General features: G+C 45.6%; 1 protein-coding gene across 1 annotated transcript in view; it reads right to left on the reverse strand.

The window, feature by feature from the left end:
- Positions 1-5159: 5159 nt before the first annotated feature.
- Positions 5160-17833, reverse strand: part of LOC311099946 (multiple epidermal growth factor-like domains protein 10) — a gene marked incomplete at both ends in the record, with an annotated part of 127899 nt that continues 115225 nt past the window's right edge. The window contains 3 exons of the mRNA XM_084140665.1: positions 5160-5326; positions 5536-5739; positions 5823-5867. Coding sequence (XP_083996791.1) covers positions 5160-5326; positions 5536-5739; positions 5823-5867 — 416 coding nt within the window. The remainder of the gene's footprint in view (positions 5327-5535; positions 5740-5822; positions 5868-17833) is intronic.

Below are 17833 nucleotides of genomic sequence, written 5' to 3' on the forward strand. Positions count from 1 at the left end.
AAAAAGTTGTATAACAGCCAGCGCATCAATCTACACACAACACCCCATAATGAAAAAGCGAAAACAGTTTAGACATTTTTGCTAATTTATTAAAAATAAAAAACAGAAATACCTTATTTACATAAGTAAATTTTGCGCAGGTGCATCCTGTTTCCACAGATCATCCTTGAGATGTATCTACAACTTGATTGGAGTCCACCTGTGGTAAATTCAATTGATTGGACATGATTTGGAATGGCACACACCTGTCTATATAAGGTCCCACAGTTGACCGTGCATGTCAGAGCAAAAACTAAGCCAAGAGGTCGAAGGAATTGTCTGTAGAGCTCAGAGATAGGATTGTGTAGAGGCACAGATCTGGGGTACCAAAACAATTCTGCAGCATTGAAGGTCCCCAAGAACATAGTGGCCTCCATCATTCTTAAATGGAAGAAGTTTGGAACCACCAAGACTCTTCCTAGAGCTGGCCGCCTGGCCAAACTGAGCTATCGGGGGAGAAGGGCCTTGGTCAGGGAGGTGACCAAGAACCCGATGGCCACTCTGACAGATCTCCAGAGTTTCTCTGTGGAGATGGGAGAACCTTCCAGAAGGACAACCATCTCTGCAGCACTCCACCACTCAGGCCTTTATGGTAGAGTGGCCAGACGGAAGCCACTCCTCAGTAAAAGGCATATGACAGCCCGCTTGGAGTTTGCCAAAAGGCACCTAAAGGACTCTCAGACCATGAGAAACAAGATTCACTGGTCTGATGTTACCAAGATTGAACACTTTGGCCTGAATGCCAAGCGTCATGTCTGGAGGAAACCTGGACCATCCCTACGGTGAAGCATGGTGATGGCAGCATCATGCTGTGGGGATGTTTTTCAGCAGCAGGGACTGGGAGACTAGTCAGGATCGAGGGAAAGATGAACGGAGCAAAGTACAGAGAGATCCTTGATGAAAACCTGCTCCAGAGCCCTCTGGACCTCAGACTGGGGCGAAGGTTCACCTTCCAACAGGACCATGATCCTAAGCACACAGCCAAGACAATGCAGGAGTGGCTTCGGGACAAGTCTCTGAATGTCCTTGAGTGGCCCAGCCAGAGCCCAGACTTTAACTCGTTCGAACATCTCTGGAGAGACCTGAAAATAGCTGTGCAGCAACGCTCCCCATCCAACCTGAGAGCATGAGAGGATCTGCAGAGAAGAATGGGAGAAACTCCCCAAATACAGGTGTGCCAAGCTTGTAGCGTCATACCCAAGAAGACTCAAGGCTGTAATTGCTGCCAAAGGTGTTTTTCACAAAGTACTGAGTAAAGGGTCTGAATATTTATGTAAATGTGATATTTTCATTTATTTTCATTTTTTATGAATCTCCAATTCATGTCCAATCAATTTAATTTACCACAGATCCAATCAAGTTGTCGAAACATCTCAAGGATGATCAATGGAAACAGGATGCACCTGAGCTCAATTTGTAGTCTCATAGTAAAAAGTCTCAAAACGTATGTAAATAAGATATACATTTCTAAAAACCTGTTTTTGCTTTGTCATTATGGGTTATTGTGTGTAGATTGATGAGGAAAAAAACCGATTTAATCAATTTTAGAATAAGGCTGTAACGTAACAAAATGTGGACAAAGTCAAGGGGTCTGAATACTTTCCGAATGCACTGTGTATATGGTGTTATTTCTTTGGGGACTGAGATCTAAATACCCAGCAGCACGTTCTACTCTACCCACTCCATTCACTGCAATGCAATACACTATAGGCCTATACATTACATATTGGCTTGTAGAGGAAAAAAGATTCTACGTGGTAATCAAATGCACTAGCTCTGTGGAAAGATGGCAGTGTTCTGATGACGTTGCCACGTCTTACCAAAGGGGAGAGGGCAGTTTGCCGTTTCTCTTAAGTAAAGTGACACAGGACTGCAACCGCAGAAGGTACTCAACCTCATTTTCAATTGATTCATATGGAGTGCTCCATTTACTTAGGTAAATTACCTGCAAGCCTGAAGATAAAAGAAACGCACTTTCCCAGTGTCCCCAGGTGATGACGTCTTCATCACTTGTCACTTTTTTAGTTGATTGATAGCCTACACAACATCAATTTACATGCTATGAATGGACTGCAGGTCACATCTTTGTCATTTTATTGAAAAGAATTTCACATACAGTACATGTAACGTATAAAAAAATTTAACAAAATGCAATTTGGAGTAACAAGTAGTAGTAAAAGTAAACCATTGTCATGATCTTTGGGGAGGAAAAACAAGTGTGCAACTTTTAGAAAAAGTCAAAGAAGAATAGGGTGATTGAAAACAAATGGGACAAAAATATATGTATATACATTTCGATTTACACATGTCCAATTTGTCCTTCAGAGAAAATATCATTATCCTAAATTTTCAATGACACTAACCCCGAATCATATGATATTTTGTGACGTTATTTATAACACATTATAAACAATGATTGCTCTAAAAACAAAATAATGTTTGAGTGAATAGCCAGCTTTAAAAAGCCACTGTCAAAATGTCATGCTGTTCCCTCATTTGTAAGAGAATAGGGATTTAATTATTATGGAATTCATTCTAATGAAAATAACTGAGTGAAATCTAGTCATGTACAGTATATACAGTATGATATTTAGGCTATTCTGATTGGACCTCGAAGAACAGAGCAGAGGGTGTGATATTATGCATATAACCCTGTGATTACTGTATATTAATGACATACAAAAGGAAGACCGCGTGTGTTGTTTACGTTTTGCACATCAACACCAAAGATAATTTGTAATTTTTTCAAGTGATTACAGCTATTTTTGTATAAATACATTTTAAATCTGGCTCGGAATAGTTTAAGACTAGTGGCTGTCTTTTAGGTCATTAAGAATGCTTGAAAAGACATGTAACATACATAAAGAGTTCTAAATCTAACATTGAACAAATCCTGTATGCTATGGAAATGAGATATAAATCTTGAATTTGTCTCATTATATTGTTTTTTGAAAAAGTATTTCATTTCATTGCGATGCAAAAGTCCATCTTAAGCATTGTTACTACAAATGAGTATTAACTTTTTTAAACGATGCTGAGCCCTTTCAATTGCACTGCATAAAAGTTTAATCACTATTTTATAATTTAACAACAGAGTACATAACATTAATATTTTCCCTGTACTAAAATGTATCAAAAGTCAAAATACAATTTCACAGGTAATTTCTAAGGAACTCAATTTTTATCTCATTTCAAAGATTAAATAATGGAGATATTTTATAATCTGGAGATATTTTAGTGGTCGTACTTCAACATGCCTTCATAACCAGCAATAAAAACCCACAATTATTTCACAATTGAATTGACATAATGCCTACATGGAACGTTACTGTGTTATAAAGTCACTTGTATGACCTTCCAGGAAGTTATGACAGGCTTTATGTCATTTTTATGAGGTGTCATGAAAGTATTATGCCAATACATTTAAACTTGTTCTCACAATGGTAGCTGACACTAAACACAAACCGCTTATAGTAACAGAACTCTAAAGCATGAAACACACCGCGAATCCCACTTCCGATAGACTGACGATAGGTCACGGTGAGAGGCCGTTCCTTCTCTTGCTAGAACAAAAGCGGTACCTACTGAGTGCCGACCTGGTAGCGACGAACGTGCCATTTCTACTTGCAGAATCGCAATGCTCGTTATTGGCCAACAACTTGAGCTAATCAGAGAGCATGAACCCCCACGTGGGTGAGCCAACAGGAGTGACAACAAAAAGGAAAAAAAGAGGGCATTTTCTCCATACATCCACGGTTAAATGTCATGAGCCAGTCACACTTAATATGCAATGTAGGCTATAGGATGGTAGCTAGCTAAGTGCACAGACGCAATGCACACAACACTAAATACTTCCTCCAAGCTAGCTAACCACTGTAGCTAGTATTGACATTATAATTAAATCACAATGGATTAGTTTCCATGAAACAGCTGCCTGTGTTAGTGCAGTGTCCTTAGCTAGCTATGTTGTGGTATCTAGCAAATATGCAAATGTTAGCTAGCTAAACACTTGGCTATGGGCTGGCACTGGCAGTATGGGATTATGGAGAGTGAATTAAATTGTTTCTTTGTCATCTTGCTAGGTAGTTATCTAGTAGTGGCCATCTGGCTAGTATCAACAAGGGCTTTCTACAAAATAGCAAAATTAGCGCAGATAGCTAGCTAGATAATATTGGAATCTAGACCATAAACTAAGCAACACACGCCACTAACAAAAAACGCTACTGCCACCTTGGAGTATTTTAACAAGGCTGAGTGGCTGACGACTTCAATGTCTTTGCTGTGTAAACACAAAAGAGATTGCCTGGCGACACTCTGTAAAGAGGTGCACCTACCGTACACGCTGTGTCTGAGCTATAACAGACCTCAAACTGTGCGATTGAATGCTTGCCACCATTCAACTATTTGCTCATAATCCACCACTAAAAGAGCGAAATGAGCTTTAAAAAGACTTATACTATGGCACTTAAACCTTTGGTTAACTTTAGTATTGATGTCAGACTAAACAAGATTAAGATTTGTCAACAACAATAACAGTTAAATTGTCAAACAAACAAACAACAAAACAATGCTCAATCGTACAGTACTACTACCAAAAAACGAAGAAAACAAAAAATGGAAGAAAACTGTTTAAGTTCATTTTCATCATTACAAAAATAAATTGAGGTTTGTTTTGTATTTGTACACTATAGATTTTAAAAGGCAAGTGATGACTTACTGAAAACTTATGTTTTTCATTGTACCAAGTATAGGAAAAGCTGTAAAAAGCTGTACATCAATATTACTCAAGCACCTCGACATACCAACGTTTTTGCAAATAACACTCATGTCTATGTTAATAGTAAAGAAAATGGTGAATGTGACAAACGAGGCAACAAAAGTTCCTCTCTCCGAAAAAAAATAAGTGATTAAGAATGATTATGGTGATAGTAAATAAAAAAAACACAAAAAAAACAATGAGTAGAATGGTGATGGGGAGATACAGCGAATGAGCATACAGTATATGCCAGCAAATGAGGGCCATTCATTGGCTGAGCCATGGTAGTCTCTGTTGGAGTCTCTGTTGTGTCTCTGGGAGCTCATTCGCTGTCCAGTTTCTTATGGGGGGATTCTCTGGGAGCTTATTCACTATCTAGTTCCTTGTGGGGCAACGGAGGGCTGTCCCGTGTGGGCAGGAGGTCATAGTGACAGGGGATGTGGCTGTCTTTTGGTAGGTCGTACGGGTCCAGGCCAAAGGGTCCTTGACCGTTGCTGTTCCCAGTTGAGCAGATGGCGTTGACAGTGGGCTCTGGAAATAGAAGCATTTTCAGAGTGAGCGTTAGCAAAATAGCAATGACATTACATTTTTAAACATTGGGGAAGCTACAGTACTTTCATCTGAGTTTGTCCTACAGAATTTGACAAAATAAAGTTTGGGGACCAGACAGGACCTTCAATGATCATAATGGATGGTTATAGGCTAAAAGCAAGAGAGAAAAAAATCCTACTGTTCCTCACCGACTTCGTAGACATTCTTATTGGTGGGGCTGGCGTTGTTGATCTCGGCATTGGGAGGGTCTCGTCGCGTGGGTGACTTCATCTCAACGTAGCCGCACTCTACTTTGGGAATCAGGAGAGGCGGGTCCTTGATGGTGGCGTAGGGATTCTCTGAGCTGTTGAGGGAGCAGGAGCTGGCGTGATAGGGCATTCCCTTCACCAGGTCTGTGTGATAGAGAGAAGGAACAGTCAGAGATTCAAACTAACCAATTGTGACTGTGTTTTATTATGATATAATAAGAGCCTACCTGTCAGGGATTTTTCCATGTATCGTAGATCCACTCCATAAGCTCCTGGTACATCAAAGAATTATATGAAAATTACATAAGTATGCTATGATGATACATATGGTCATAGCTGCGGGAAGATGTTTTGAGTTGGGGGTGCTGGACGGGGGGGGGGGGGACGGGGGGGGGACGGGGTCGTTGTGAAAAAATAAGAACAATTTGTAACGCATTGTATGTATCTATAATCACATTTGCGTAGCATACAGTTGAGCAGATGCATTTCTGGGATTTCCACCCATGGGCATTTTGTTTTAGCAGGGTGTGGGAATTTGTATATCATTTAAATGATAAAGGACATTAGCAGAATGTTTTTTAATACCACACAAATGGCCAAATGCAGGCTACTGTGCAACTCGCTGTTCAGGTAGGATGCAATTTTGGAACAATTTATATATTTTTTCGTATTTATTATCATTAGTTTTATCATTATTATTATTGTACATCATTGTTATTATTGTAGGCCTATTCATTAATCTAAAGCATTTCTTTAAATAGCCTATGCAAAACATGTTTTGTTTCATTCTGTTGATACATTTTCGTTAGCTAAATTAAGTTTGATCGGTCTTTTGAATTGTGTGTTCCGTATTGAGTTTAAGATAGGTTAGGCCTGTTGTAAAATAAATATAATTTGCTTATTGCTGTCATTTGTTGGGTACGGTAGGCACTAGCCTTTCTTGGTAATTGCTGTAATATAGCCTTTTAAAAACTTTTGTAAAGGTTTAAACTAGGTCGCAGGAGTTTGTTCCCTTATTTTTAGCCATTTTCTTTGGCCAAATGTAATGTTGTGTTTTCCGTGATATAATATCCTGTTCGTATTTTCCCAATAAACAATGGCTTGACTTACTTTTGATATTACCTTAATAAAGTTTAGAATCTTTTGTGAAGGTTTAGTGTGGTGTGGCTATTAGCCTTTATACTGCAGGCCTATGATATGAAGGCAATGCGCACCGGCGCTCCAACTTTCTCAAACATCTGAACTTGAGGTGAAGAAGAATGTTTTAGGCCTACCAGAGTTACTCCTATAATCTAACAATATAATGTTTATCTTCATAAAAAAAACATATTTGGATCGAAAATGAATCTTAAGGAATAAGAACAAAAATGTAAATGCAAAATGCAACAGTTTCAAAGATTTTACTGAGTTACAGTTCATATAAGAAAATCAGTCAATTGAAATACATTTATTAGGCCCTAATCTATGGATTTCACAAAATTTGAGAGAAATAAGTATAAATAAAATAGGATCTTATATTTAAGCTCATGAAACATGGGACCAACACTTTACATGTTGCGTTTATATTTTTGTTCAGTATATACACTACCGGTGAAATGTTTTAGAACAGCTACTCATTCAAGAGTTTTTCTTTATTTTTACTATTTTCTACATTGTAGAATAAAAAGTGAAGACATAAAAACTATGAAATAACACATATGGAATCATGTAGTAACCAAAAAAGTGTTAAATCAAAATATATTTGATATTTAATATTCTTCAAAGTAGCCACCCTTTGACTTGTTGACAGCTTTTCACACTCTTGGCTTTCTCTCAACCAGCTTCATGAGGTAGTCACCTGGAATGCATTTCAATTAACAGGTGTGCCTTGTTAATTTGTGGAATTTATTTCCCCCTTAATGCATTTAAGCCATTCAGTTGTGTTGTGACAAGGTAGGGGATAGCCCTATTTGGTAAAAGACCAAGTTCATATTATGGCAAGAACTGCTCAAATAAGCAAAGAGAAACAACAGTCCATCATTACTTTAAGACAGTCAATCTGGAAAATTTCAAGAACTTTGAAAGTTTCTTCAAGTGCAGTCGCAAAAACTATCAAGCGCTATGATGAAACTGGCTCTCATGAGGACCGCCACATGAAAGGAAGACCCAGAGTTACCTCTGCTGCAGAGGATAAGTTCATTAGAGTTAAACGCACCTCAGAAATTGCAGCCCAAATAAATGCTTCACAGAGTTAAAGTAACAGACACATCTCAACATCAACTGTTCAGAGGAGACTGCGTGAATCAGGCCTTCATGGTCGAATTGCTGCAAAGAAACCACTACTAAAGGACACCAATAAGAAGAAGATACTTGGTTGGGCCAAGAAACACAAACAATGGACATTAGACCAGTGGAAATCTGTCCTTTGGTCTGATGAGTCCAAATGTGAGATTTTTGGATCCAACTGCCGTGTCTTTGTGAGATGCAGAGTAGGTGAACGGATGATCTGTGGTTCCCACCGTGAAGCATGGAGGAGGTGTGATGGTGTGGGGGTGCTTTGCTGGTGACACTGTCTGTGATTTATTTATTTAGAATTCAAGGCACACTTAACTGGAATTGCCCATCCCTGCTCCAAAGCAAGGGAACAAGGACTACACATATTCAAGATATGGCTTCCTATAGTGGTCCTCTAGCCCCAGCCCCTAATAGACCTTGATGTGTTTCTGGCAGTGTTAGGAAGAAGATTGTGATCCTGGTGGTTGGTTTTGTGTACTTGGTGTATCATCTAAAGCCCCTCATAGGGCCTGATCAGAGTGGAACCTAAACACATAGCCAGGAAGAAAACAAAGAGCTGAAGAAACAATAGTTTAAAGGGATACTTCAGGATTATGGCAAAGAGGCCCTTTATCAACTTCCCCAGAGTCAGATGAACTCGTTGATACCATTTTTATGTCTCTGCGTGCAGTGACTGGATGTCTATGGGTATCTGCTAGCATTTGACACATATCTATTTGAGAATTTTTTTTATCACTTGTTAAACAACATCTCTTTCTCTCAGCAATTGTATTAGTATAAAATAATAAAATGTTCCCTTTTTTTTTTAGCTCCGGATTTGTAGCTCCGTATTTGTATGATTTATTTCATCCAGTCTTTTTTGGTCATCTTTATCGAGGGTGCCAATAATTTTGGACCTGACTGCATCTGCTCTTCTCTTAACAGTGATACATCTTGAGCTGGTGATAAATTGTTGTTTATGGGGGTACATTTACAGGGGGGTGCTAAAGGGAGGTACAACACCAAACCCCCACCCCCTCACCCCTTCAGCAGGTGGACAGGATTTTATTTACTGTACTCTGTCCCGAATCTAATCAGATACTTCCACACACCCCGGGTTTCCTGTTGACTGGAGCGCAATCTACTGATGTGCACAAACACCCACCATAAATAAACCACGCACATTCAATATTCACATATTCAAATATCCTGCAGGAAATGGGACAGAAATACAGCTGTACACATACAACGGAGCACACGTGTGTGTGATGTTTAGTGCCTTAAAAACCAGGCTCTAGTAATAAAAGGTAAACTAAAACACAAACACTGTAGCATTGCTATCATTTGTTTACACGCATGATACTGTGGAGAAAACCTTTTGTACAGTCAACTCGCACAGACAGACACACACACACACACACACCCCGTCCCCCACCCAAATACACACACAGTGTGGCTGTCTCCATCCCTGTCCTCTTGGGGGTTAGGTCCAGTGCGCCATGACCTCTGACCTCTGGTTCAGGGTCAAGAGGGCGTCTGACTGACTGCTCAAAGATGCCCCCCTGCCCCCCCCCCCCCCCCCCACACTCTGGTGGTCTAGCCTAAGATAAAAGATACAGTTGGTGTGTATCATGTGTGCATGTGTGTATGCATGCGCATGAGTGTGACATAGCGTTGCCTCTTGAAAACAGAGAGACCAGTGAAGTCTATGCAGCCCCATCCATCAGCCATATAGCTGAGCTCAGTCCAGCCAAGCCAACCAGAGACAGCCTCATCTTTACATTAGGGCTATATAGCTAGCTACCTCCTGTTTACCTAAATGCAAAAGTGACAACACAGAGGCTGCATCCCCAATTGACCATTTCCCATTATAGTGCCCTGCTTTGCACTGCTTTTGACCAGGGCCCATAGGGAATCCCTGGTCAAAAGCAGTGCACTATAAAGGGAATAGGGTGCCATTTGGGATGTGGCTATATTGATTCCTGCTGTTTATGCATGTAATCTTCTTTTGAATAATTCACACAGTCCTTTTATAGAGTAGTAAATCAATGACCTCCTCCCTGCCTGTGCCTCCCGTTCAGTCAGAGGAGCGGGACTCATAACTCCTCACTACAGAGGGTAGGGGGTAGAGGCGGGTGAAGGAGGACAGAGGGCATTGCCGATGAAGTCAACAAACTCTTTTTGGGGTTTTTACTCCACCACCCTCTCTAGTCTACATTCTCTGTTACATGGTATCAGGGTGTTGCTAATTGCTCGCGCTGCCAAAATCCTCGACCATTGCTATTAGAACTTCCTGGATGGTTATAAGGCCCTTCACCGCCCTCCTTTCGGCAAATCTGACCACGACTCCATTTTGCTCCTCCCTTCCTATAGGCAGAAACTAAAACAGGAAATGCCCGTGCTAAGGACTATTCAACGCTGGTCTGACCAATCGGAATCCACGCTTCAAGACTGTTTTGATCACGCGGACTGGGATATGTTCCAGATAGCTTCCAAAAATAATTTAGACGAATACACTGAAACGGTGACTGAGTTTATCAGGAAGTGTACAGGTGATGTTGTACCCACTGTGACTATTAAAACCTACCCTAACCAGAAGCCGTGGATAGATGGCAGTATTCGTGCCAATCTGAAAGTGCGAACCACCACATTCAACCATGGCAAGGTGACTGGGAATATGGCAGAATAGAAACAGTGTAGCTACTCACTCCGCAAGGCAATTAAACTGGCAAAACATCAGTATAGAGACAAAGTGGAGTCGCAATTCAACGGCTCAGACACGAGACGTATGTGGCAGGGTCTACAGACAATCACGGATTACAAAAGGAAAACCAGCCACGTCGCCAACACCGACGTCTTGCTTCCAGACAAGCTAAACACCTTCTTCGCCCGCTTTGAGGATAACACAATGTAGAAAATAGTAAAAATAAAGAAAAACCCTTGAATGAGTAGGTGTGTCCAAACTTTTGACTGGTACAGTATATAATCAGTTTTTGAGTTGATGCATATCATATCCCGTTTACAATAACCCGCAAAAGCTTGTATCCCGGTTATGAGAAACCTGGATAAGATGCCTGGGATATGCTGATCTTAGACGGGATGCCGTGGCATGTAAACATCTTATCCTGTTTACTGTTGTTTTTCCCGGTCTGCGCAGGCTCATTATCGCATTTCATGGGTTTTTTGTGATGTTTTCATATGATCGTCAAACAAATCACTTCAAAAAGTATGCTACCTGCACAGTACGATCCACCATAATAATTCCATCATACAGTGCATTCGGAAAGTATTCAGACCCTTGACGTTTTACACATTTTGTTACGTTACAGCCTTATTCTAAAATGAATTAAATACATTTATTTCACATCAATCTACAAACAATACCCCATAATGACAAAGCGAAAACAGGTTTGTAGACATTCTTGCAAATTCATTAAAAATAAATTTACATAAGTATTCAGACCCTTTGCTATGAGACTCAAAAATAAGCTAAGGTGCATCCTGTTTCCATTGATCAGCCTTGAGATATTTCTACAACTTGTCCACTTGTGGTAAATTCTATATATTGGACAGGCACACATCTGTCTATATAAGGTCCCACAGTTGACAGTGCATGTCAGACCAAAACCAAGCCATGAGGTTGAAGGAATTGTCCGTAGAGCTCCGAGACAGGATTGTGTCGAGGCACAGATCTGAGGAAGGGTACCAAAAAATGTCTGCAGCATTGAAGGTCCCCAAGAACATGGTGGCCACCATCATTCTTAAATGGAAAAAGTTTGGAATCACCAAGACTCTTCCTAGAGCTGGCCGCCCGGCCAAACTGAGGAATCGGGGGAGAAGGGCCTTGGTCAGGGAGGTGACCAAGAACCCGATGGTGACTCTGACAGAGCTCCAGAGTTTCTCTGTGGAGATGGGAGAAACTTTCAGAAGGACAACCATCTCTGCAGCACTCCACCAATTAGGCCTTTATGGTAGAGTGGCCAGACGGAAGCAACTCCTCAGTAAAAGGCACATGACAGCTCGCTTGGAGTTTGCCAAAAGGCACCTATAAGACTCTCAGACCAGGAGAAACAAGATTCTCTGGTCTGATGAAACCAAGATTGAACTCTTTGGCCTGAATGCCAAGCGTCACGTCTGGAGGATACCTGGCACCATCCCTACGGTAAAACATGGTGGTGGCAGCATTATGCTGTGGGGATGTTTTTCAGTGGCAGGGACTGGGAGACTAGTCAGGGTTGAGGGAAAGATGAACTGAGCAAAGTACAGAGAGATTCTTGATGAAAACCTGCTCCAGAGCGATCAAGACCTCAGACTGGGGCGAAGTTTCACCTTCCAACAGGACAACGATGTCATGAGCCCTCTCACTCCACCGGGTTACCACCTTAATTTGTTTCCACTATCTTCCACTCTGCTCACCACTCTCTCTACTCAGCCTAACTAGCTCCACCTCTCCCTGCTCTGCTCTGCTCTAATTACTCTGCCAGCTGCGCTGCATTACCCACTAACCTCTCCCAGTATTTAAAGCCCTGTCTTTCAGCTCTCCTTTGTCAGATCGTCTGCAAAGCTCACACCCGGAACCTGTTTGCTCTCGCTTCTGGCTCACCCTTGTTTTGTGACCCCGGACCTGCCTGATTCTTGGATACTCTTCTGCCCCAGGAAATCCAGACCTGCTTTCTGCTATAACGACTCCTGACTACTCTTCAATCCCGGTAACTCTGACCAGCCTTCTGCCTTGCTACAACGTATTTGGATTTCCCTTGAACTGTACTGCTGCCTTGTTTCATCCGCCCCGTTGTGTCTGTGTTTCCCCCCCCCAGGACTTCTGGACCACCCACCACCGGCGTCATAGGACGCATCGCTGCCACTGGGGGGGGGCACAGACCCAGCACATTGGACGGGATCCCTGTTACCCCTGGAGCCTTCACTCACTCCCTACTTCCCTTTTCCCTTAAGTTTTAATAAACTTTCTGGTGTGACGCAATTGTGGTCCTCTGGTCGTCTGTCTGAACCGTGACAGTACGATCTGACCATCATGGACTCAGCGCACACTTCCCCCGACATGGAAACCGACGAACCTGAGCAACCCACTGCCATGCTACGCCTGGAACACACTGAGAGAGGGCTAGCCCGCATGAGCGGCGACATCACCTCTTTGCTTCAGGTCGGCCACCAACAGCATCAGCAGTTCCAGCAGCACCAGCAGCAGTTCCAGCAGCAGCAACAACAACTCGCCATGATCATCCAACTCCTCACCAACCTTACCCCAGCCACTCCGCCCACCGGCCCGGTTCCAGGCAGTCTGCCCACCAGCCCTGCCTCCGAGTTACCTGCCCCGGTCATTGCAGCCGCTGCTCCGGAACCCAAGATTGGAAACCCCGAGCGGTTCAACGGCGATTCTACCCAGGTCCGGCCATTCCTGACTAGCTGCCGACTTCAGTTCTCCTTGCAGCCAAGGACCTTCGCCACGGAGGGGGCTAAAGTTGGGTATGCCATCACTCACCTGACGGGCCGAGCTCGACTCTGGGGAACAGCAGAGTTCGAACGTCAAACCCCCGCATGTGCAACCTTCGACCTGTTTGCTGAGGAGATGCTGAAGGTGTTTGACCTGGATTCACCAACCGCAGAGGCGTCTCGTGAACTGTTCAGTATTCGACAAGGCAGACGAACAGTCGCAGACCATTCCATCGACTTCCGAACCCTGGCAAGACGAAGTTCTTGGAACACACCATCGTTGGTGGACGCGTTCTTCCATAGCTTGGCTGACTATATCAAGGACGAGTTGGTCTCCCATGAACTGCCTTCCACTCTTGATGAAGCCATCGCACTGACTGTCCGGATCGACAGAAGGATACAGACCCGTCGTCGTGAGAGGGGGCGCCAAGGTCCACCAACTACCGGCATTCGGAGAGATCCGACTGGGCTCCTGTCATCTACTGCCACTCACCCAAGTCAGCTTGATCAGTCTGAGCCTATGGAGATTGGGCGAGCCTCTCTCACTCCTGCAGAGCGCCAGCGCCGCTTCACCTCAAACCTCTGCCTCTATTGTGGAGGTGATGGACATCGTGTGGTAACCTGCCCTTTAAAAGCCGAAGCTCACCGGGCATAGGGGGAGTCCGGTTGAGCTCAATGACCATCCAGTCCTCCGACCGCAAACCCCTGCTGCAAGTTCACCTCCGCCTCTCTGACTCAACTCACACCCTGGCTGCTCTGGTGGATTCTGGCGCCGAAGCCAACATAATGGACATCAAGCTGGCACGCCAACTGGGACTGGAGAACCTCCGTTTGACACCTCCTATTCCTGCCCGGGCACTGGACGGACACTTACTCGGGTCGGTCACTCATGTCACGGCCCCGGTCTCGATGGGTCTGTCCGGAAACCATCAAGAAACTATCCAGTTTCACCTGCTCCCCTCTCCAGGCCAACCCCTCATCCTGGGTTACCCATGGCTCCGCCGGCACAACCCTCAGCTCGACTGGGTGACCGGGGTGATCAGGGAGTGGGGAGAGGACTGCCACCGAACCTGCCTGCTTGCTGCCGCACTACCCCCTCGGCCAGTACCTACTAACTCCGCTCCTGACCTCTCCAATGTCCCAGAATGCTACCATGGTCTCAGAGAAGTGTTTAACAAAGCAAGAGCCACATCTCTGCCCCCTCACCGACCGTACGACTGTGCCATCGACCTCCTCCCTGGAACAGCCCCTCCAAAGGGCCGTCTTTATTCGTTGTCTGCTCCTGAAAGAAAGTCCATGGAGGACTACATCAATGACTCTCTGTCCGCAGGATTAATCCGTTCATCTTCATCTCCTGCTGGTGCTGGCTTCTTCTTTGTGGGGAAGAGGGACGGATCTCTTCGCCCCTGCATCGACTACAGGGGACTCAACGACATCACAGTGAAAAACCGTTACCCTCTGCCTCTGCTCACCTCTGCTTTTGAGTTGCTCCAGGGAGCCACTGTTTTTACCAAGTTGGATCTCAGAAACGCTTACCACCTAGTGCGGATCCGGGAGGGAGATGAATGGAAAACCGCATTCAATACACCAACAGGCCACTACGAGTATCTGGTTATGCCTTTTGGCCTCACCAATGCTCCTGCTGTGTTCCAGGCTCTAGTGAATGATGTACTGCGGGACATGTTAAACAAGTTTGTCTTCGTTTACCTGGATGACATCTTAATCTACTCCAGAAACCTGTCTGAACACACCCGCCATGTCCAGCAAGTCCTTCATCGTCTTCTGGAGAATTCCCTCTACGCCAAGGCAGAGAAATGTGAGTTTCACGTCAAGACAGTGGCCTTCCTGGGGTACATAGTGGCAGAGGGAAGTATCCAAATGGATCCTGCCAAAGTATCAGCAGTCACTTCATGGCCAGTTCCGGAGAACAGAAAGAAGCTGCAACAGTTTCTGGGGTTTGCTAACTTCTATAGAAAGTTTATCCGGAACTACAGTACCGTTGCTGCCCCTCTCACTGCTCTAACCAGCACCAAGCAACCCTTCACCTGGACCCCAGCAGCCGACAAAGCCTTCAGTACCCTCAAGGTAAGGTTCACCTCCGCTCCCATCCTCCAGATGCCTGATGTGGACCGGCAATTCATTGTGGAGGTGGACGCCTCGGATGTGGGAGTTGGTGCTGTGATTTCTCAGTGGGCTGCGGAGGATAGGAAGCTCCATCCCTGTGCCTTTTTCTCACGTCGGTTGTCCCCCTCTGAGTGCAATTACGACATAGGGAACCGAGAGCTGCTGGCTGTGAAGCTTGCCTTGGAGGAGTGGCGTCACTGGCTGGAGGGGTCCACCATTCCATTTCTCGTTTGGACCGATCATAAGAACTTGGAGTACATCCGCACGGCCAAACGGTTGAACTCCAGGCAGTCCCGCTGGGCCCTGTTCTTCACCAGGTTTAATTTCACTCTGTCATACCGGCCTGGATCACGCAACACCAAGCCAGACGCCCTCTCCCGTCAATTCCAGAAGGATGACAGCCCCTCCAAGGATCCTGTGTCGATTCTGCCAAGTCCCTGCATCGTAGCAGCTCTGACCTGGGATGTTGAGGAACAGGTGCTGGAAGCTCTCCGTAACCAGCCAGGTCCCAGCACTTGCCCAGCTGACCGCCTTTTTGTCCCCGAAAACCTGAGGTCCCAGGTCGTTCAGTGGGGACATGACTCCCGCCTAGCTTGTCACCCTGGCTCCACCCGCACTTACAACCTGCTCGCCCAGAGGTTCTGGTGGCCCTCTCTGAGAAAGGATGTACGGGAATTCGTCCAAGCCTGCCCCATCTGCAACCAACACAAGTCGTCCTGCCAGCCCCCAGCCGGATTGCTGCAGCCCCTGCCTGTGCCCAGACGTCCCTGGTCTCACATCGCCCTTGACTTTGTCACGGGGCTGCCCCCTTCAAGTGGCATGACCGTCATTCTCACCATAGTTGACCGATTCAGCAAGATGGCACACTTCATTCCCCTCCCCAAGCTCCCAACCGCCAAGGAGACCGCCCAGGTGGTCCTGGAACACGTCTTCCGGATCCACGGACTGCCAAAGGATGTAGTTTCTGACCGTGGTCCACAATTCTCCTCCGCTTTTTGGAAGGAGTTCTGTCACCTGCTGGGAGCCACAGTCAGTCTGACTTCCGGATTCCATCCCCAATCCAATGGGCAGTCAGAGCGGGCAAATCAGGAGCTCGAGAAGGCACTGCGATGCATGACTTCACGCAACCCCCACTCCTGGTCGCAGCAATTGACATGGGTGGAGTACGCACACAATTCTCTGACCTGCTCTGCCATCGGTATGTCCCCTTTCCAATGTGTTTATGGATACCAGCCTCCTCTATTTGCCAGCCAGGAAGGGGAGGTTACTTGCCCATCTGCACTTGCTTTTGCCCGTCGATGTCGCCGCACCTGGTCACAAGCCCGAGCCACACTCCTCAGATCCGTTGCCAGCTACACTACCGGGGCCAACCGTCGGAGAATTCCTGCTCCCACCTACCATGTTGGTCAAAGGGTGTGGTTGTCATCGAAGAACCTGCCACTCAGGGTGGAGTCGCAAAAGCTGGCACCTCGGTTCATTGGCCCATTCCCTATTATAAGAGTGATTAGCCCAACTGCTGTCCGGCTCCAACTGCCTAATTCCATGAGGGTGCACCCCACTTTCCATGTGTCTAAGATTAAGCCCATTCATGAGAGTCCGCTGGTCCCTGCTGCGCCTTGTCCTCCTCCTCCACGGCTCGTCGATGGTGGTCTGGTTTACACCGTCCGCCGCCTGCTTCGGTCCAGACGGAGGGGTAGGGGTCTCCAGTACCTCATTGACTGGGAGGGTTATGGACCTGAGGAAAGGACCTGGGTGCCAGCTAGTCGGATTGTGGATAGGACTCTCATCACCGCCTTCCACCAACGGCATCCTGATCAACCTGCAATCCGTAGGGGCCGCCCCAGAGGGGTCCCTAACCGTCCTGCCCGCTCGGCTTCCTGTCCTGTGCCTGATCCTGTCTCGGGACCTGTCCCATCTCCCGACCACGGCCCTCCGGCTTCCTCCGAGGATGAGGACGTTCACTCGGACCGTTCGGAGGAGTTCTAGCCCTCCTCCGGCTCCCCTCCTCCCGCCCGGCGTGGTGTTGCTCTTGGGACTTCTGGGGCCGTCCCTTGGGGGGGGGGTTCTGTCATGAGCCCTCTCACTCCACCGGGTTACCACCTTAATTTGTTTCCACTATCTTCCACTCTGCTCACCACTCTCTCTACTCAGCCTAACTAGCTCCACCTGTCCCTGCTCTGCTCTGCTCTAATTACTCTGCCAGCTGCGCTGCATTACCCACTAACCTCTCCCAGTATTTAAAGCCCTGTCTTTCAGCTCTCCTTTGTCAGATCGTCTGCAAAGCTCACACCCGGAACCTGTTTGCTCTCGCTTCTGGCTCACCCTTGTTTTGTGACCCCGGACCTGCCTGATTCTTGGATACTCTTCTGCCCCAGGAAATCCAGACCTGCTTTCTGCTATAACGACTCCT

The sequence above is a fragment of the Coregonus lavaretus genome, assembly GCF_964263955.1.
Source record: "Coregonus lavaretus genome assembly, chromosome: 24".
Lineage (NCBI taxonomy): Eukaryota > Metazoa > Chordata > Actinopteri > Salmoniformes > Salmonidae > Coregonus > Coregonus lavaretus.